Source organism: Dunckerocampus dactyliophorus, chromosome 20 (genome assembly GCF_027744805.1).
Source record: "Dunckerocampus dactyliophorus isolate RoL2022-P2 chromosome 20, RoL_Ddac_1.1, whole genome shotgun sequence".
NCBI classification, from domain to species: Eukaryota; Metazoa; Chordata; class Actinopteri; order Syngnathiformes; family Syngnathidae; genus Dunckerocampus; species Dunckerocampus dactyliophorus.
Window position 1 is genome coordinate 5925184 of NC_072838.1, and position 22095 is coordinate 5947278.

General features: G+C 38.3%; 2 protein-coding genes across 7 annotated transcripts in view; one reads left to right on the forward strand and one right to left on the reverse strand.

Moving 5' to 3' along the window:
- The window catches only part of LOC129173101 (gonadotropin-releasing hormone II receptor-like), a 56052-nt gene extending 38500 nt beyond the window's left edge, over window positions 1-17552 (forward strand). Inside the window, exons 5-6 of one of the 3 annotated variants that reach the window (XM_054763657.1) lie at window positions 14874-15084; window positions 16859-17551. The gene's annotated coding sequence lies outside the window, so the exon portion shown is untranslated. Of the gene's footprint in view, window positions 1-5817; window positions 5962-14873; window positions 15085-16858 lie in introns of those variants that run through there. The other 2 variants (XM_054763653.1, XM_054763655.1) reach the window with 2 other exon arrangements.
- Window positions 1-20971, reverse strand: part of si:ch211-57n23.4 (immunoglobulin superfamily DCC subclass member 3) — a 31703-nt gene extending 10732 nt beyond the window's left edge. For all 4 annotated transcript variants that reach the window (XM_054763652.1, XM_054763650.1, XM_054763651.1 and 1 more), the window contains exons 1-10: window positions 20900-20971; window positions 18934-19239; window positions 16817-16961; window positions 16609-16739; window positions 15132-15269; window positions 14891-15049; window positions 5759-5924; window positions 3481-3731; window positions 3231-3395; window positions 1406-1594 (exon numbers count right to left, since the gene is read on the reverse strand). In XM_054763652.1, coding sequence (XP_054619627.1) covers window positions 1406-1594; window positions 3231-3395; window positions 3481-3731; window positions 5759-5924; window positions 14891-15049; window positions 15132-15269; window positions 16609-16739; window positions 16817-16961; window positions 18934-19239; window positions 20900-20942 — 1693 coding nt within the window. In that variant the 5' untranslated portion in view covers window positions 20943-20971. The remainder of the gene's footprint in view (window positions 1-1405; window positions 1595-3230; window positions 3396-3480; window positions 3732-5758; window positions 5925-14890; window positions 15050-15131; window positions 15270-16608; window positions 16740-16816; window positions 16962-18933; window positions 19240-20899) is intronic.
- Between the last annotated feature and the right edge of the window lie 1124 nt (window positions 20972-22095).

Here is a 22095-nt window from a genome sequence, read left to right on the forward strand (position 1 = left end):
CAGCTAACACATCATGTCAAAAACGTAATAAAATATAAGTGTACAATGTTAAGTTCATGAAAAATAGCGGCAAATAAATCACCCAAATATATGTCATAATCACTGCACGATAACAACCGTGATGGTTGGACACCATGTGATTTTTAGACATCGATACGTACTTCGTTTCATCAGGTGTCATTCACGTGGAGTCATTTGGCCCCATACCTATAGCCTAGCTTCTTGCCTTGCAGCTGGCGTGTGTTCGACGCACAACAGGAAGCGTTCAAGGCGCTTCGCACGCTAATGAATGAACACGATGGTGGTGTGTATTGGGGGGGGGGGAACATATATAAAATATATTTGTATTATATCATGTATTTATACATCATTCATTATATCATTTAATGCCATTTATACATTTTTATAATTTATTATTATTAATGGAAAAATAACAAATGCATTAATTAATTCATAATAAAAGGTACACACATAAATGTATAAAATTAATAATTTAATGTATTATTTATTAATAATTATTTTGTTAATTACCATTATTATGTTTTTTATAATTTATACACAGTGTACTCTCAATAAAAGAGGGAGATAATAATTAATAAATTAATTAATGCAGACATTCAAAATAAATTGAAATCTTCCTTTTTTTTAACGTATAGATATTAATTTAAAAAAATATATCATGTATTTAACGTATTAATTTGTTTTTTTAGGTCATTATACATTTTTATTTTGTATTTATTCATACACATATATGTATCAATTTAATAATTTCATGTATTATTGACAATTTTTTTATTTGTATACTGCATGTAAATGTTATGTGTATATTTGGTGATGCCCTGCATAGGCAAATAACAGCAAAGCACTGTGTTTCTCAATAAACTAGCTCATATTAGCTCATACTAGCTCATTATTATATTATATTATATTGTATAATATATTGGAAATCATTATTTAGGACATATTAAATGAAAACAATGATTTTATTCATTCATTCTGTTTATTTATTATGTCATTTATTAATGAAGTTATTATATATTTATTTTATTTTGTATTTACACACACATATATGTATACAAGTAATCATTTCATGTTTTATATTCTATTAATCAATAATACAAAATCGTATACGGTTTGTATATTTTATGTCCAGACTTTAGAGCCTGTAAAGTCAAACGATAGCACGATAAGATGATAAAAGACCTCGTATTGTGTCAAGGAGAGAAGGACGCATAAGCTAAGGAGTTATTAACGCCGTCACTGAGGAGGAGTTTCATTCTTGTGCATTTTCTATAAGTGTAAATCGTGTAGACAGGGAAAGGACAGCTCTGTGTGTTTGAAGTCTATATCACGAGAAGGGTGCAGGAGTCTTCTGACGCCTGACGTTGCATTTCGGCACACTCACCCAGGTTAGCGATGGTGTGGGCGTTGATGTGACACGGCAGCTGGATGGGCCCCAGGAAGTCGGCATTGGGGACCCTGCGGTAGGACAGCCTGAAGCCTTCTGCCTTTCCCGCCTTGCTGGGGAGCTCCCAAAGCACCTGGACGGCGCTGGAGTTCACCACCTTGGTGAAAAAGGTGGGAGGGGTGGGAACTGGGTGGGCAGATAAGACAGAAGGAGAGAAATAGCACGTGAGACGATACCAGCAAGAAAACTGACAAAGAACCTCCTTATAAAGACCTATTTTATATCAAATCATGCTAATTAGAACCCATATGATGATCCACAAAATGAATTAGACTGGCATCTACAACATATCAATGCAATCGATATCATGCTGGTTGTCGTATGGCTCAACACTGCGCCCCACATAGTAGTCTTCTAAATACGCTTTTTAACATTATTAGAGCCCTCTAGACATGAAGTAACACCCCTATAGTCACTCCCATGACCTAATACTGTAGCGATAATAGCGAAGGTCACATATTGAAAGATGAAATGATGCAAAGGCCTCTTTGATATTTTGTAGTTATATATATATTTGTAGAAAAACTACATCTCAGCCTTGTGATGTCGGTGAAAAAGCCTATCATTAGTGTCAATGTCACTCTTTGCTCTTTTGTCCCCCATTTGTGCTGTTTTGACTTACATTTTGGAAATATTTCAACTTTTTTCCTCAAATCCTCTTCGTAAATTTTCTTTTTTGTAAGATTGTTCCCATGTTTTGGCGTTATGCTCATAACATTAGAACCTTCCCGCCCTAAACCTAATTTTCCACAAATTAAGTTTGTTTCTCTTAAAAGCACACTTTTTTATTTGCTATTTCCACTCTTTGCTCCTAAAGTGACATTATTTTTCCTCGTGACGTTACCAGTTTATTCTCGTAAAATTGAGACTTTTTTTTCTCGTCAGCATACAACTTTTATTTTGACTTTAATCTTGCAAAAATGACATTGTTTTCCCATTTGTTCTGCTGTTGTTTTTAATATTCCAACCATTTCAACTTTCTCCTTGTAAATTTTCTCCTCGCAACTGCGACTTTATTCCCGTAATATTTTGACTTTATTCACGTAACATTAAAAGGCAGCCTAAATTTCCCAAAATTACAACTTTATTCATTTTCTTTGCGTCTCGTAAAAATTACAACTGAAAAAAACTGTTTTTTCTTTAATAGTTAATATATAAAATACTTATTTTTTCTATTTACATTATTGAAATATTGATTATTAATATTTGATTCATGTTTGTTCATTTTAATCATATTAAATAATATGAATAAAATGATTACCTCATAATATTATGACATTATTCTCCCAAAATGACATCTTTTTCTCGTTAGATTACTACTTTTTCCTCATAATATTTCAACTCTACTGTTGTAAAATGACTGCAGATTTTTCCACTTTTGTTGCTGTTGTTGTTTTTTTAAGTTATATTTTTAGAATGTGCCGCGTGCTCATTAAAAAAAAAAAAACAAAAAAAACAGTGGCGGCTTGCAAATGGCCCCTGAGCCGCACTTTGGCCACACAATATAGCCCCACATATCACAATGTCTTTGAATGAGTCTTCTGAATGCTTTCTATTTGTATTTAAGTTCATTTAGCCATTTTATGCTACAGAATGCTTTATTTAGTCAAAAAATACATCAAATGTGCTTAAATTGTATGTTGTTTGACTAACAATCGGGCAAATTAAACCACAAAAAAAGCAATGATTTATCGACTTATATATGTTTGGAAAACCGTGACAGAGTGAAGCCGTGAAATACAGTATGGCCAATGTTCCTTACCGCCCCCTAGTGTTGTGGCCACCACGGTGTGTGACTGCTGACTGGCTCCGAGGGGTGAATAGGCCTTCAGGTAAAGGGAGTAAGTGGTGGCTGGCTCCAGGTTGTTCACATCATGCTGGAAGGCACCTTTGCTGATGGCTTCCTGTAGCTCCAAAGTGTCTGGCTCTACGAACACACACACGGACGGATTTGATGACCTTTTCGATTCAATAGGATTCAAGTACAACGGGTGCAAAGGGTCGCCGCTCACCTCCTATCTTGCGGATGTGCAGCACGTAGCCGATAATACCGTCAGTGACTTCGGCAGGAGGTTGGCTCCACGAGATCTGCAGAGCGCTGGTGGACAGCACGCTGGCCACGAGTCCCTGAGGAGCAGCGGGCAGGTCTTTTGCGTGCGCCACAGCCAGACGGGCGCTGGCCTGGTTGGTACCGGCGCTGTTCTCAGCGATGCACTGGTAGATGGCCTCATCTTCAGCGCCGATACGAGTCAGAGCAAGAGTGCTGTGGCGATAAAGCACAAACCTGATCAGCTGCAAGATGCACAGAACACAAGGGATGTCCAAAGTGCGGGCCTGGGGCTATTTGGGAGCCACGACTGTTTTTGTACGGGCCCGCAGCACATTCTAAAAATATTACTTAACAAGGAAACCAAAATAAAACCCAGCAAAAATGAAAAAAATCACCAGGAATTTTACAAGCATAAAGTCAAAATACTAGGAGAAAAAAGGTGTCACCTAACAAGAAAAAGTCAATTTTACGAGAATGTTGTAATATTATGAGGAAAAATAACATCTACATTTACATTTACTCGCTTTGAGCTGAAATATTAAAGAAAAAGGACAAAAATATGGAAATAAAGTCATAATTAAGAGAAAAATTTACAAGAAGAACATTAGTTAAAAATAATTTTTAAAAAAAACCCAGAACAGAACAAATGGAAAAAACAGCTGTAATTTTACAAGAATAAAGTGAAAATATTAAGAAAAAAACATGTAAAAAAATTTGAATTTCGCGAGAATACGGCTGTAATATTATGAGAAAAAAATAACATCATTTTAGCAGCATAAAGTTTAAATATTAAAGATTAAATCAATTTATTTTAAAGTCGTAATATGAAAAACAAACAAAACAAAATACAGTTGTTTATAATGTTACGAGAATAAAGTCAAAATATTACTGGAATAAAGTCATGATCACGAGAAGAAGAAATTTGAAATAGTAGTTGGAAAAAAAAAACAGCTGGAATTTCACGCAAATAAAGTCACAATATTATGAAGAAAAAATTTTTTGTAGCATAGAGCTGAAATATTAAAGAAAAAAGTAGTATGAGGAAAAATTAAGTCAATTTAGTGGCATAAAATTTAAATGTTAAAAAAAACACCTTTTTTAAAGTCGTTATGAGAAACAAACAAAACAAAGAATAACGCTGTCATGTTTGGAAAATTAAGTTGTGGAAAAAGTTTGAATATTACGAGAATAAAGTCCAAATAGTATGGAAATAAAGTCATAATTACAAGATGAAAAATTACAAGAATGTTGAACTAGTTGGAAAATTTAACAAATGGGAAAAACAGCTGTAATTTTACCAGAATAAAGTCAAAATATTTAGAGGAAAAAGTTGCAATTTCATGAGATCAAAGTTGTAACATTATGAATAAAATCAATAATGTTGTTTTAGTTGCATAGAGTTGAAATATTAAAAATAAAGTTGTAATATGAGAAACAAACAAAAAAAAACAAAGTTGTAATATTTGGAAAATTAGGTTGGGGGAAAGTTATAATATTATGGGAATACAATCACAATATTACAAGAAGAAAATGTACAATGATTATGGAAGTAGAAAGTAGCACTACTTGGAAAGTGTAAAAAAAAAACAGAAACGAGTGAGGTTGATACTAATAATAGGCTTTTTCTCCTATATGACAAAGCTGAGATTATTGTTTATTCTTGAAATATATATAACTTTTTAGCATGTGATGCTTTACAAAATATCAACGTGGCAAAGTTGCATCCTTTCATTTTTCACTATGTGGCCCTCGCTGGAAAACCTTTAGACACCCCTGCCGTAGATAATGACTGCCATAAATGCTGATACTGCTAGCATAGACATAGCTAGAGCCGCATCGAGTGGGTTCGTCCACTGCTGCGATGCGTCAATGTCGCCGCCATATTGGATGTGCCAAGGCTGCGCAGTAAAATGAATGCCTCTCGTTTACACATTCACACACGCACTTAGTGCTTGTGAGTGTGTAAACGAGAGGCATTAACTTAAATGTCTATGTAGAAAGGCGCTTTATGAAAGTAAGTACATTTACTTGTATTCATTTACAGCGCAGCCTTGACACATCCAATATGGCGGCGACGTTGACGTATGGCTCAGCACTCGATGCGGCGTCTACAGTATGTACATATGTCTATGACTGCTAGCAGAAGTCTACACTAATATATCCTCACTGTGTGAATGCCGAGAAGCATTCCTGAATCCCGAGTAGTAAATCATTGAAAAGCCATCTATTGTGTCACCTACCTGTTGTTATTGGTCAACTTGATGTTGTGGCCAGGCATTAAAACCTTGCCGTTCTTCAGCCAGATGAGGTGAGGCTCGGGGACACCCTGTGCCACGCAAGTGAACACGGCGCTGCCCCCTGCTGGTTTGGAGACAGACTGCGGCCACTGCAGGAACTCCGGAGGGGCTGAGGAGGAACCAGCACAGATGAGGGGTTTAACACTTTACACGTTTCGTCTTTCCAAACGACATTTAATGTATGAAATTAAATCTGTTTTCTTTTAAAATTACTTTTAGGTCCAAGCCAAATGATTTTCAGCATAGTATTGTACAGGGTTAACATACAGTATCAATTTTATATATACAGAATGTAATATAAATAAATAAACATGCATTTTAATGTCATTTATTAATTTGAATGTTTTTTTATATTAGTACAAATATTTAAAATATATAGTTTAATTTTTTGTATAATTTGTAAATAAGTTATTGTAATTCAGTATAACAAATGTCATAATAATTGTTTAATATTTCTGTTCAGAGATTCTTTGATTCAGTGTATATTTTGTCCATTTCTGATTTCTGATGTTGCCTTCATTAAAAACATCTCTTCTTCTACTTTTATTTCCAACTGAGCGCAGCACAGTTATCTAAATATATGTACATTATATATTTAAAATATTTGGAATGTTGTCTAAAGTCTAGACTTACAATTCGAGAAAACACAATAAATACAAATGCAATGATTTAAAAAAAAATTACCCTTAATGAGAACAAGTGGGATGGAAATATACTATATATTTGTATTTATTTATTTAAAAAATATTTAATTAAAATTACCGTTTTACCAGTGTATTAATTGATTTAATTATTAATTCATTAATGCATTAATTATTGAGTATTAATTATAAATTAAATTTATTTTTTTTTTACAAATGTATACATGAAATTAAATTAAATTAAATTAAAATTGTGTGTCTGTTACAGTATGTCCACACTGTATTAATACAACCTGTATTAATAAATGTATTATGTAACAAATGTAATATGTAATATATATGTAATAAATGTATTCTCTGTCCACTCTCTCGCTCTCACACACGCGGCTTATGAAACGACTTTGGCCAAAATGAAGCATTTTCAAGCATAAAAATGGCTAAAAGAACTCAAAAACAAATATAAGGCATTCAGAAAACACATTCAAAAATGTTGTGATGATGTGTAGTATTCTACACTGGTCACTAGGTGTCAGTAATGTTACGTTGATGAGACAATAGCCGCCGCAGGAAGTACTGTACACAACAGGAAGTAAAAAAGGAACAACAACAAGGAACTTTCCCAATGCAAGCATGTGTGAGTCGATATTATTATGAGTCTTATATGTCTTATTTATGTCTTATTATGGCCACTCTATTGGGTAATAAAGGTGTTATTTCATGTCTATAGGGCTCTAACAATGTTAAAAAGCATATTTGGACACACGTTATTCCATTTATCAACAAGGAATCCTACTTTGTGGAAATTCACTTAACATGGTCGGGTCTGGAACCCATGAATCGTGATAAAGGAGGGATGAATGTGTGTAGTACGTGTAGTATTTATGGTGCAGATGATGTGTACGAGTGCAAGATTGTGTGTGAAAGTTGGTATCATGTGTTGCTGATATCATTTGAGGTGTTGGCATCTGCATAATAAAAGATCTGCATATCTTTTATGAGGGGACAAAACCAAAGGGGGGGTATAAAGGGCGAGGGAAGGGCTTTCTTTTTTTTTTCCAAACACCGTTTTATAAATTGGCCATCTTTTGTGCCTCCTTCTAACATGGTGACCCCCGGGTCACCCTTCACCCCCCTTTGTGGGATCCAATCCATCTTCCAGCTCTCCATAATAATTAACAATGACATCACACCTCCTTCCCTCAGCTCCACCCTTTTCACACTCGTACGCACCCCCAGCCTCCTGTCGGGGTTAGGGTGACAGGTCACAGGTCGTCGGTCACGCCCCTTCCCTTTCTCGCCCCGTATTGACCATCTCGCCGTCCTTGCTTTTGTCTTCATTCTTTGTCTTCCTGACCGTGGCCGTGGACACGCTTGCACACAGACGGCCTGCGTGGAAGTTTAGACGAGAACGTCCCTGAACTTGACTCCAGCTGCTAGAAACAATGTGTCTCCACTCGGACACGCCTCATTGGACATCTGCCGTCTCTCTCCACCCTTTCCCACACCAGCAAACCCACCTGACTCCACCTGGATGAGCAACGATAGCAAATACTTCCTTCTAAACGGCCTCCTTAATGCTGCAAAACATTGCGTTTTATCCAAATGCCCATAGAATTGTCACAATGTACCAAGTATGGAAATGGACATGAAGACAATTCACTCTTTTCGTACTCTTTTTTTAAGCATTACTTCCGCATTTCTCAACCATTCCAACATCAAAATGTTCAGCTCGTTCGGGTCGAGTCACACATTCCACAAAAATTGCCCACATTTTCCATAGTTGCACATGTGCCATCACAAAGTTCCCATTGAAAACGAATGCACCATTTGTACAACTTCCACATGTCTCGCGTTTCTCAACCCTTTCGAACCCTTCCGACACCAAAACATTCCCCTCCATTTCCCGTAATTCCGCATTTTCCGTACAGCATGTCAGTTTAGCATTCCTCGCATTGCATTCTCTAGTTCACGGGCGTTCGTATGATTTAGTTTTTGCAGAATAGTCTTGCTTGCCGTACGGCTAAACAGTGCGCCCGACGTATTAGTCTTCCAAGTATGTTTACCCTTTATTAGAGCCCTCCAGACATGAAATAACACCCCTATAGCTGCCTTTACACTCCTATTAACCAATACAGTAGACATCATAAGAGAAAATAAGCAGCAGGGGTGTCCAAACTTTTTCCAGCGAGGGCCACATAGTGAAAAATTAAAGGATTCACGGGCCACTTTGATATTTTGCAGTTACATATATTTCAAGAAAAACCTGCACCTCAGCTTTGTGATATACTGGAGGTGAAAAAGCCTATTTTTTCCCCATTTTTGTTGTTGTTGTCACATTCATGTATAGTTCAACTTTCTTCTTAAATACCTGAAAAGTTTCCTTTCATAATATTATGACTTTATTGCTATAATATTACAAACTCTTTGCTGGACCTAATTTTCTCCAAAAATGACAACTTTACTTTTGTTTCTCGTAATATTATGACTTTTTTCTTTAATATTTCAACTCTATACTACTTAAATGATATTATTTTTCCTAATAATATTATGGGTTTATTCTCGTTAAATTGCGATTTTGGTTGGAATACAAATTTTTTCATTTAACATTTTGACATAATTTCTAGTAAAGTTGCAGCTGTATTTTCAATTTCTGCTGTTGTTGGGGTTTTTTTTTTTTTACATTTTTCGACTATTTCTACTTTCTTGTACATTTTCTTCTCGTAATGATGACTTTATTTGCATAATATTTTGGCATTCTTCTCGTAGCGCAACGTAATTGTCCAAAAATTACACCTTTATTCACTGTTTTGTTTGCTTCTCATAATATTACAACAATTATTACTACAGTTTTCTCCTTAAAATTGCAGCTTTATGCTACTAAAATGACATTATACTTCCTAATACTATTACAGTGTTATTCTTGTACTTTTTCATCGTACCATTTTGACTTTATTCTTGTAAAATTACTGCTGGTTTTTCCATTTTTGATGTTATTTTGTAGGTTTTTTTTTAGTTTTCTTGTTAAATTATATTTTTAGAATAAATAAAATAAATGATCGCTGTTTCGTGTTTATTATTAGTCAGAAAATGCATATTTAAGCAAATGTTATATATTCTTGGTCTCTGATTATATCTACTGTATTGTGGTATAAAGGTGACAATAGGGGTGTTATGTCATGTCTAGAGGGTTCTGATAATGTTAAAAGGCGAATTTAGAAGGTCGTAAATGTTTTTTTTTATGACCTAACTACAAAAATATTTGTTTTATTAATAAGAAAGCCTATTTTCGGGAAATCCCGTGATAGCAGTCGGTGTGGAACCAGTCAACTGCAATAAACGAGGGATTACTGTACTTAACTGAATATGTTTTTAGGATTTCTAACACTGTTATGGTGTCGCCTTCCACTGCTTCCTCCAAAACCTTTCAGCGCTACACGTGAAACCACTTGGACGTCCGTGAGTGCTTTTTACCGACTACTCAAGTAAGCTTTAATGCGCTTCAAAACGTCTGAACTTCCTAACTCAATTTACACACTCAGGAAGCTGAATTGTGGCGGACATGTTAACAGATGTCCAAAGCTCTTTGTTCCCTATAAACCAATCAGGGCCAACCCAGATCAATACATTCATGAATATATTAGAGATGAACTCTCTTTTCTACACCAGAGGTGGGGGGTATTGATTGATCCCGTCACAACATGAACAGAGGGAGGTGTGATGGCAAAGCTCAGAGATACCAAAATAGATTCATGACATAAAAATAACAATGGACAACTTTGCTTCATTTTTCATTGTAAGTCTGAACGCATATCATGCAATTATAAAAGATATACTTATGAACCAAAATGTACCAAAATGAAAAGGAAATCATGTAAATCCAATTAATCCGTTCCAGACACCCAAAAAAATAATAATTTTCGTGAAAATCTTACATGCAGGAAACAATGTGAAATTATTATATTATATTATGTTATGTTATGTTATGTTATGTTATGTTATATTATATTATATTATATTATATTATATTATATTATATTATATTATATTACAAATTACAAATTACTAGGAAACATATCATCTCTAGGTAACATATCATCATAACTTCTTTGAATGCCTTATATTTGTATTCACTTTGTTTAGCCATTTTTATGCTTGAAATGCTTAATTTAGGCAAAAAAAATGCATAAAATGTACTTAAATATGTAAAAATGACTGCCACTCGAAACTTTCTTTGGCCCCATGGTGGGTTATTAGGCAGTCGCATTCAATAAAAAAAAAATGCACAAACAAGTCAGCAATGTGTTGGGTGCTTTGCTTGAGCACCACTGTTTTGTTGAACGACACAGTCCCCGGCGAACAGACTAATTTAAAAAATTTTTATATAATATAATATACATTTTCATAGAAATCAATTTTTCATTAAAAAAAAATCCCTGTTTTTAAGGTAATGCATTTTTAAAATGAAATATGAATTCAATGAAACTTTTTGCATCACGTATGTATCTTACACGTGTACAATAATCTCTCCTTTATGACGGTTAACTGGTTCCAGACCCGACCGTGATAAGTGAATTTTTTTCAAAGTAGGATTCCTTATTTATAAATGGAACATTTTTGTAGTTAGAGCGTTGAAAAATGTTTACAACCTTCTAAATATGGCTTTTAACATTGTTAGAGCCCTGTAGACATGAGATAACACCCCTATAGTCACCTTGACACTCCTATTACCCAATATAGTAGACATAATAAGACATAAATAAGATATATGTATATAATGCATAAATAAGACTCATGTGTGTTGCTGTAAATGTGTTGCAGTGATAGTGGGGGCAGAGCAGGAAGTGATGTAGGTGGGTTCAGAGTTGAGTTTTGGCTTGGCGTGGGTTACGGACGCAACAGTAGCTCGTGTCTTCATTGGGGATTTTTTATTAGGGATTATTGTGAGATCATTCAATGCTGCAATAAAAGTCTGTTGTTCCGGCAATCAAGTCTGGTGCTTGTGTGTCTCACCCAACATTACAGTAACATTACTGACACCTAGTGACCAGTATCAGTAGGAAACATATCATCAATAGGTAACATATCATCATAACGTCTTTGAATGCCTTATATTTGTCTTTCACTTCGTTTAGCCATTTTTATGAAAACAGCGAGCGCAGTGATAAGAATAGCCGCTGTGGTGTCCCCTTGTCCTGCCCTCTAACACTCAGCCGCTGCTAATGAGCTGGCCTGAGGACAGCCAATTACAACGCAGCTAATGAGAAATATGAGCGGGTTGAGGCGATGGACATCTGCGGGGTGATGGATGAGGACACGTCACGATGGTCCACCCCCATTCTCCAGACACAAGCGCCCCATCAGAGGAGCTTATTGTTTTGATGGGCGTTGAAAGAATTGTGCACATTTCTGAGGGTATTTTGGTCGTATTAGCATTTTTACAATTACGTGAAGTTGGAACATGAAAACTGCAATTCTCTGTGTGTGTGTGTGTGTGTGTGTGTGTGCACGTGTACTGGACCATGTTTACTTGCAGTAGCAGCAAGGGAAAGGGAAGAAGAGGATCAATAGTAAAAACGCCAACCCTTTCTTCTCACCTTTGCCCCTGACTTAGCAGGGGCGGTTGCTTGTAGTGGGGGCCCATAACACACACACGCACACACACACGCAGACACAAACACACACACACACATGTACAGTGTCTTGCTCTGCATGACAGTTGTGCTTTTATTGTTGCAACGAGTCAGGTAGACACAGTCTGATTCGTAAGCCCCGCCTCCACGCCAGGAAGACGCCAGGTTACGCCTCATGGTTGCCACGTCTTGTGCTCTTGTCTGTGCCACTACTTCCTTTCTACCCTCTTGCGAGTTACTAGCTTCCATGCTAAGTGTTTATTCTTTATTTTTAAGTATTTTTTGTCTGTTTTTTACCCTCTGATTCTCTTAGGTTTTTGTGTGTTACATTTTCATTGTTTCTCCGGCGTCTTCCTGGATTGCCTTGTTGCTCCACTTCCTGTTTGTTTGGTCACACTTTACAATGAGGCATACAAAAATACAGTAGTTAATGAGGAACTAATGAAAAAGTAATGAAGAACTAATCAGGAACTAATGACTAAGGCACATCAATTTAGACTAGTTACTGAGAAACTAATGAAGAACTAATGAGGAACTAATAAGAAGAGTAGTTACTGAGGAACTAAGGCACATACACTTAGACTAGTTACTGGGGAACTAATGAAGAACTAATGAGGAACTAATGTCTAAGGCACATAAATTTAGACGAGTGACTGAGGAAGTAATGAAGAACTAATGAGGAACTAATGACTAAGGCACATAAATTTAGACTAGTTACTGAGGAACTAATGAAGAACTAATGAGGAACTAATAAGTAGAGTAGTTACTGAGGAACTAAGGCACCTAAATTTAGACTAGTTACTGAGGAACTCATGAAGAACTAATGAGGAACTAATGACTAAGGCACATCAATTTAGACTAGTTACTGAGGAACTAATGAAGAACTAATGAAGAACTCATGAAGAACTCATTAAGAACTAGTGAGGAACTAATGACTAAGGCACATATAGTTAAACTAGTTACTGAGAAACTAATGAAGAACTAATGAGGAACTAATGACTAAGGCACCTAAATTTAGACTAGTTACTGAGGAACTCATGAAGAACTAATGAGGAACTAATGACTAAGGCACATCAATTTAGACTAGTTACTGAGGAACTAATGAAGAACTAATGAAGAACTCATGAAGAACTCATTAAGAACTAATGAGGAACTAATGACTAAGGCACATATAGTTAAACTAGTTACTGAGGAACTAATGAAGAACTAATGAGGAACTAATGACTAAGGCACATAAATTTAGACTAGTTCCTGAGGAACTAATGAAGAACTAATGAAGACCTAATGAGGAACTAATGCCTAAGGCACACAAAGTTAGACCAGTTACTGAAGAAATAATGAAGAACTAATGAGGAACTAATAAGTAGAGTAGTTGGTGAGGAACTCTGGCACATAAATGTAGACTAGTTACTGAAGAACTAATTAGGAACTAATGAGTAGTGGTTATTAACAACTGTAATTTTGTGTACCTTATTGTAAAGTGTTCCAGCTTTAGGCCAAAGTAGTCCCTCTTTTGGACACCTTACTTATTATTATCAGTTTGTACTGTATTTTGGAGCTTTGTATTTTTAATACATTGTTTTTATGTGACATTCACCACTCTGGCCTCAGCGTCAGGGTCAGAAAACCTAGCCGGGCTGTCACATAAAATACTTACAAAGCCCACAACAGAGGCCTTCAAATGTTAATTCATTGTATAATATAAGACATAATAAAATACACAATTTATGGTGGATAATATTTAGTGCAGCTCCTTTTTTAGCAGTCAATGACTTCATTTACATTGAAAAAAATACATTATACAGTAATCCCTCGCCACTTCACCCTCGGATTCAAACATACTGTAGTATTCTACACTGGTCACTAGGTGTCAGTAATGTTACATTGATGACACAAAACAGGAAGTACGGTACAGAACAGGAAGTAAAAAAGGGACAACAACAAGGAACTCTCCCAATGCTAACACGTGTGAGGAGTAATAGTTGAGATTGAATCTGAGGAAAAATGTCACACTGCAAAAACAGCCATACAACTTTTCTTATTTCAAGCAAAAAAATCTGCCAGTCGGGTAAGCAAAAGTTGATTGGCTAGAATTCTTATAACTAGAATATTTTTCTTGTGGAGTGTGTAGTAACATACTAACCAGTTTAGTTGTCTGCATGTTAGTCATGTTGGTTACTTCTTTTCAACAAGCAAATTATACGGATGCAACTTTTTTATTTAAAAAGAGTGTGATTGTAGCTAAGATTCACTTCATTTAGGAAAACCTATTGTCGTAAACACGATCAGAATTCTTTTTTGGCATGATTTGCATGTAAATTCACTAGTTTTTACATTTATAAATGAGATAAGAGAGTAAGTTTAATAATTTTACACATTCACACAGATTTTATGACTCGATTTCATTGAATAAATCTTGGTACGCTCCATGAAATTTGCTGTGCAGCCTTCACATTGGTCCCAAATCAGCAAATCTTTACATTTATTTTCTGTGTGTGAGTCCATTCTTAAATTTAGAAAGTTTAGAAACCAGTTTTATTCTTAATTTAAGACAAATATTCTTGATCTGTTGTTGAAGAACAATCAAAATAAGGTTTTCAGCTTGTTATTAGAAAAAACAAGTAATTTCTGGCAACAAATATTTTCATAAGAATTGGCTAGCTATGCTTTCTTAATAGAAGATGATTTTTCTTGAATAAAAATCGCAGTGTTGTTCTGAAATCAGCAAATCTTTCGGTATATTTTCTGTGTCTGAGTCCGTTCTAAATTTAGCATTTTGCATTGCAGAGTGAAGTGGTACTGACCTTGCACCACCAGCCTGCCGAGAGCAGTACGCCTCATCCTGGTGCCGGGTCGGTTGGCAGCGCACACGTACACACCAGAGTGCTGCAGAGAAACATCTGAGATCATCAGGTTCCCCGTTCCAAGAACCTGGATACCTTCCACTCCAATGGAGCGTCCGTCTGATGAAGAGAAAAACAAAGGAGGTTTTGGAAAGGTGGGTGCGCCGTGACCTCCTGTTATGCATGCACGTCCTGGTGGTACCTAGTCTGCTCCAGGAAACAATCGGCTTTGGGTTTCCTGTGGCAATGCACTCCAAGATGGCCGTCTGATGGACGGTTAATGTTAGATTCTGGGGGCCTGACAGGATGACGGGCTCCTTGTAAGTTCTGGGAGCTGCACCTGCAACGACAGAAGAGTTCTTAGTCAGACGGTGAGCTTGTGTACGACTGGACGTGTACTTCAGTACTTCTACAGTTCAAACACAGTGACTCCGTTTACACACGCTGAAACTGTCAGATTCCAGAAATACTTCATCTCTCTATTTTTCACTTCTATGTGTTTACTTGCACTTTCTCAAACGCCATCGTTGGCCAACGCAGGGTCCCTCCTAAACACTAGGGGGCCGCTGAGTAATGGCATGAGTTCCTATGAGTCACTCACTGCAGCGAATCTGGTACTCGATTCACTCATAAACTCGCACATGTGCAACAAGTTGCACCCTTGAGTCAGTGAAAGTAGAGTCTTGATCAACCAGTGAGTCAGTGAAACTCGAGTCCTCGTCTACCACCCATGAGTTAGTGAAACTCAAGTTTTTATCAACCGTTGAGTCAGTGAAACTCAAGTCTTCATCAACCGTTGAGTCAGTGAATCTCAAGTCCTCCTCAGCCCATGAGTCAGTGAAACTCAAGTCTTGATCAACCAGTGAGTCAGTGAAACTCGAGTCTTCGTCTAGCACCCATAAGTCAGTGAAACTCAATCATCCTCTACTCTCCCTCCACCCATGAGTCAATGAAAATCGAGTCTTTGTCGAGTACGAGTGAGTCAGTGAAAGTCGAGTCCTCGTCTACCACCCATGAGTCAGTGAAACTCAAGTCTATATCAACCGTTGAGTCAGTGAAACTCAAGTCTTCATCAACCGTTGAGTCAGTGAATCTCAAGTCCTCCTCAGCGTGTGAGTCATTGAAACTCAAGACTTGATCAACCCGTTATTCCGTGAAACTTGAGTCTTCATCAACCCTTGAGTCAGTGAAACTCATGTCCTGATCAACCGTTGAGTCAGTGAAACTCAAGACCTTCTCAGCCCCTGAGTCATTGAAACTCAAGTCTTGATCAACCAGTGAGTCAGTGAAACTCTAGTCTTCGTCTAGCACCCATAAGTCAGTGAAACTCAAGTCTTTATCAACTGTTGAGTCGGTGAAACTCAAGTCCTCCTCAGCCTGTGAGTCAGTGAAACTCAACTCTGGATCAACCCGTGAGTCCGTGAAACTCGGGTGTTCATCATTAACTTGTGAGTCAGTGAAACTTGAGTCTACAATGAGCAGCTGTGAGTCAGTGAAACACGTGAGCTGAGTGAGTGAATCGTTCGATTTGGGGAGTCTGAGATGCGCCTGGGGCAGGAAGGGGAAAGGAGCGCTGATGTGAGGCGCTGTTGCTTTTTTCAGTACATTTAAATAAATGCAGTAAGATTCTTCTAGAATGTTCTGCCCCTTATTAAACCCTTCAGCATTGTTCCACCCACCGCTGATGTTGAGCATGGCCTCGTGGCTGTAGCGTGTGTTTGCAATGTTGCTGGCAACGCAGCGAAACACGCCAGCATCCTCCTGCCTCGCACCCGTCACCTGAAGGATGCCCATCGGCAGGAGCGTGTACCTGGAAAAGATGATATGCGACTTCACTTGTGCTGTAATGTTTGTTGTGCACTGTGTGGTGGTGCTGCGTGTGATTACCTGTTGTCGTTGGTGCTCAGTGGCACTCTGTCTCTCTCCCAGGTGATGTTGGCCTCAGGTATCCCATTGATCTGGCACTGGAAGCGTGCGACTCCTCCCTCATCCACCGTCATGGACATCGGGTGGGTGTGAAACTTCGGAAGAGCTGGAGATGCAAAGACACATCCAGTCGAACCTCAGTGTTTATGTCGTTCGGTTTTCGGTGAAAATTTTCATTCAAATCTTGCCTCAGTATTTGTACACTCTCGCTTTTCATAACAGTACTGCAGGTAACAAACCAGTCTGTTTGCCCTGGACTGTATCATCACGCAAAAATGACAAACAAAGCAAACTACGCTTTGCTGATTCACTCACTTTTTATTGAATGCTAAATAAATGTTAAATAACCCGCCATGGGGCCAAAGAAAGTTGTAAGTACCAGCATTTTGATAAAGATGGCGAGAAACACTATTGAATTCAATCTCATGAGCACGTACAGGAAGTCCACATCCACATTTGACTGTTTTCTGCCTGTAAAACTACTTCGTATTTGTTGTCAATACTGTTTTGGGTGTCTGGAACAGAGTCATGGCTTTACAATACTTCCTATGGGAAAAATTCCCTCAGTTTCCGTACGTTTTGGTTTTTGTCTGACCTTCTGAAATGAATGAATGACCACAACCGAGGTTCCACTGTACATCAGCGTGTGTGGGACACATTGAAAGTGACTCTCAATGCAATATTGTGAATGAATTATTGGAAATGGAAAAATGCAGTAGAGTAGATCCCCGCATATTTGCCATTCAGCATTAGTGACCCCACATTTGTGAATTTTTCATCACAACATTACTTTTTACCTCTGCCAAGTGCAGCGCCGAGGTTATGTTTTTGAAAAATTCTAAATGGATTTGGATGAAATTTCCAGGAATGGTTGGAAATGGGATATGGAAGAACTGATTACATTTTGGGGGTGATCCGGATCACCGTCTGGATCCAGGATTTTTTTTTTATAGATTCTTTAACATTGTGAGATAGGACCATTTTTGGCATTTGTGCATAAAACTCCACAAAAAAATGATCAGAGGTTCTACAAAATATCTGACTGAGCCAAAAAATGTAGGATTATTATTTTGGTGTGAATCACCATATGGGGGGGACTATGGTGCTTGGCGGAGGTCTGCACTCTCCGAGTGCTTCTCTAGTTTTTTATAAAAATGTATTTGATGTGTTTGTTGTTAATATTTTTGGGTGTCTGGAACAAATTAATTGGATTTACAATATTTTGTTACAAAATGATGTGTATTATATTGACTAATACGAGTGTAAAGGTGACTATAGGGGTGTTATTTCGTGTCTGGAGGGCTCTAATAATGTTAAAACGCGTATTTAGAAGGTGGTAAACAGGTTTTCTATGCTCTAACTACAAAAATATTCCATTTATACATAAGGAATCCTACTTTGTGGAAATTCACTTATCACGGTCGGGTGTGGAACCAATGAACCACCGTAAACAAAGGATTGCTGCATAAAGTTTCTACTTTCTTGGCATCCACCCCCATGCAGGGCTTCCTTCGCTGTAACGTGATGGCTGTAATCGATACGAGAGGCGGCAAATTAGAAAGCCATCGCCATGGCAACTCCTTGAATTGAGGTAAAACAAGATAGCTATAACTCTGCTAGATTACACATAAACTCCTGGTTTTATTGCTATGACCCAAGTGGTGTTGTCCAGGTTGAATACTGTTGGCGTTAAATAAAAGCTCATTCGGGAACACCGTTGCCCATACAGCATATTGAATGAGTTTTCCCAGAAAGTATGTTGGCAGGTTCAAACCTTCGCCCGAATAATAAAATACTGTCTATCATCTGCCTTTGCCTGCTTGGAAAGTGGGGAGACTCGCATGCCGAGACATCCAAGGCTATTCAAATCAGGTGATAAGCCTGTGGATGACTTGTTTTGGGGACAAGAGGCCTCTATCCTTCAGCAGATAAGCTCCTACTACTGGACATGAATAAATGAAGATGCTTGTTCAGTGGGTTTTAGTGGTGGAGCAATGATACTTGTAGCGTTGGAAGGGCTAAGTGTTAGCTTAGGTGCATTAGAGGAAGGTCCTGTATTTCCACTGTCAAACACTTACATGCCAGCAGGACTTTGGCCTTGCGGCTGACCAGCATGCCGTAGTGATTCTGGGCGGCACAGTCGTACTCGCCCATATCAGCGTCACTGCCCTCTTTGCGCTTCTGGAAGCTTTGGATCAACAGGGTGCCGTTCGCCAGCACCTGAACCCGTGGGCTGGTGCTTAGAGGCACTCCGTTTTTACGCCACGTGATCTGGATGGGTTCCTCGCCCTGCACTGTGCAGTCCAGCATGAGTGGGCGGTCCCTCACTGCAATCACATCTTTGGGCTCCTGCAGGAAGGACAGCTCTGAGGCCAAACACGCGCCTGGGAAGGAGAAAGACAGGTCATTAAAAGTCGCTTCTGTTCCGGTTATGACAGTTCCAGCTATGAAATGGATTCAGTGGCGTGTCATTTGATTCACGGTCGTACAAGCCGGCGTTGTCGCTTATGTATTTCAGTCTAACCCAATTAAGTCTGACTCTTGAATATTAGACAAATTATATTAATGCTGCGCTTTCGCAGTGAATGGATTTTAATGAATGTGAAACTGAATCACTGTTTGGAGCAGCTCATTAACGTTTTCTTTACATTTTTACTTGAATGCTCATTCAGATCGAACTTATACCTTTTCTTCCAAACCCATAAGAAGCCACGGTGACGCGTCAGCGACACTTTAAATGTGTTCAAATCAGGGCTCCACTCATATGGATTTTTTGGGGGGCCAGTGCCAATTCCGATTTTGGGACTAAAAAGATTTTACACCAAAAAAAACAGCCAGATGCTTGAGACCTGCTTTTGATGGCTTAAAAATACAAACACTTGCGTAAGTGTTTGTATTTGCCCCAAGGCCATTTGCGGCCCATGGCTTTTTTTTTAATATCATTTCACTCACCAAAAAAAAAAAAAACAGCAGAAAAAATGGAAAAAATCAGCAGTCATTTTACAAGAATAAAGTCAAAATATTAAGAGAAAAAACTTGTAATCTAACCAAAAAAAAGGGTGACATTTTACGAGAGCGTTGTAATATTATGAGACTAAATAACATCCTTTTAACAGCATAAAATTGAAATATTAAAGAAAGACATTTTTTTTAAGTTGGGATGTTATGAAAAACAAACCAAACAAGAAAGTTGGAATTTTTGTCAAAATTAGGCTACGAAAAAAGTTATGTTACAGGAACAAATGGGGAAAAATGGCAGAAATGGAAAAAAATGCTGTAATTTTACAAGAATAAAACAAAATAAATCAATAAAATATTGAGAGATCGCCCTGATCCTGCAGCTGAATCAACTTTCAGAAACAGTCCTGACGCTTGGTGTGACTGCTTGTGTTTCCTTGCAGGTCGCCACGGTTAACAGAGGAAAAACAACGATTTCAAGCACTTTTTAAAGCTTCCAGTCTCTTATTCTCACTCCGTCAGGAACCCCATCACCTACGTTAACCGCAGAATCACTAACATGATGTCAGCTGCTCTTTTTGTGACAGGGCTGAAATGCAGTGGAAATGTTTTTTGGGGGATTAAGTTCATTTTCATCTTCATAACTCTTCAGAACATTCTAGAGCAGTGGTTCCCGAACTGTTCACAGTGGCGTACCCCTTCAGGCATTTGACCTGAAGCCACGTGCCCCCCACTCCTGCACACTTCAAAAACATACACCTTTTTATCCTAATTAACTTGAAATATTGAACAGACTTAATTGGTTAAATAATTTTATAGTAATTCTGGGTCACAAATGTGTATTTTGCATGGTTACATTTTGAAAAAGTTTCACGTGAGCACTGATAATAAGTAATCATCCTTTTATTCCAGTTTGTTGTTGGCAGCTTTCCGTTTGAATGGCTTGAATTTGAATTTTCTTCACTCACGATAGCAACGGTTTAAGTCTGCATATTCATTTAAAACCAAATCGAAGGGGAAAGTTGAACAATCATGATAAAGCAGTGCAAAATGTGCAAAATTGTACAAAATAACCACCAAACATACTTATTTCTTCATACGCTGCACACAGAGCAATGAAGAACTTCATGCTCTCGCTCCTTTCCGCGTCGTTCTCCTTGCACCGTGAGGCGTTCAGGCACACTCGTAATTATGACCGTTAGGCGCTAATTGTTTTTCATTTTTGTTCACGTACCCCCTATTACAATTGGCCTACCCCTGGCGGTACGTGAACCCCGCTTTGGGAACCAACGGCTTTGGGTTCTTATGTGTTAAAAAAAAGTAACTGTTTGCAGTATTAGATGTGTTGTGCGCTTTACGTACACTTTGCAAATAAATGGAATTCCCAATGAGGATTGTGTGCACATTTGTCCTCGTTTTGTGTAGAAATCAACCATGCAACATGCAAAAATAAGACAGACACAGTGAGCTTCTATCCACGTCTCCCAAAGACACGTTGTGCAGCGCTCCTGTGAATGATGCTATGGTTAATAACAAGAGCTGTCATCCAAACTTCTTCAAACGGGAAAAGATTTACGCTGGGACGAGTGTTTTATGCTTCATAAAGCAGTCGGACCTCACTCAGAATGCACCCAAAAACTTCACTCCTCTTGACTGATGAGTTCGTTTTACCGCATTTATCACTTTTACGAAGACGAGCAACAATGGCGGCAGAATGCCAGTGAGCCGTCCATGCAGAGAGGGCAACAACAATGCCGGAGAGCGAGCAGGAGAACACTAGCCGGGGCTGCTGGGGTCAAGTTTATGAGAGCCTGAATAGAAACGGGGGCCGTCTGCGACAATGATGTTGTGACTATGCTTATTTGCACCCAGCCCCCAGTCACCTCTGTAAAACTCCGTCAGCCATCAAGCACCCAAGGGCACCATCTGCCCCTTCTTATGCATCCCCTCCACCCCTCCCCGTCCTTTCAGATCCATCCCGGAGGTGACTTTCCCATGCCACCAGATCTCCTCTGTCGCACCCTGGTCACCTCTCCGCTGTGACCTTGGCGACACCCCCCTAGTCTTCTCCATTTTCTATATACGTCTTGCCGTGGTAATGACCTCATATGCAAAACGCCACGGCCGCCGTCTCCTTCCCAGCTGCAGACTGCACTTGAACCCCAACAATGCCCGATCAATGTCACGATGGAGCCGTGCGTCTGTCCTGCCAAATGCGTCCATTGTCATCTGGCCATCGGTTCCCACAACCAAGACAAAGCAGCCTGCGGCTCAACTTGACT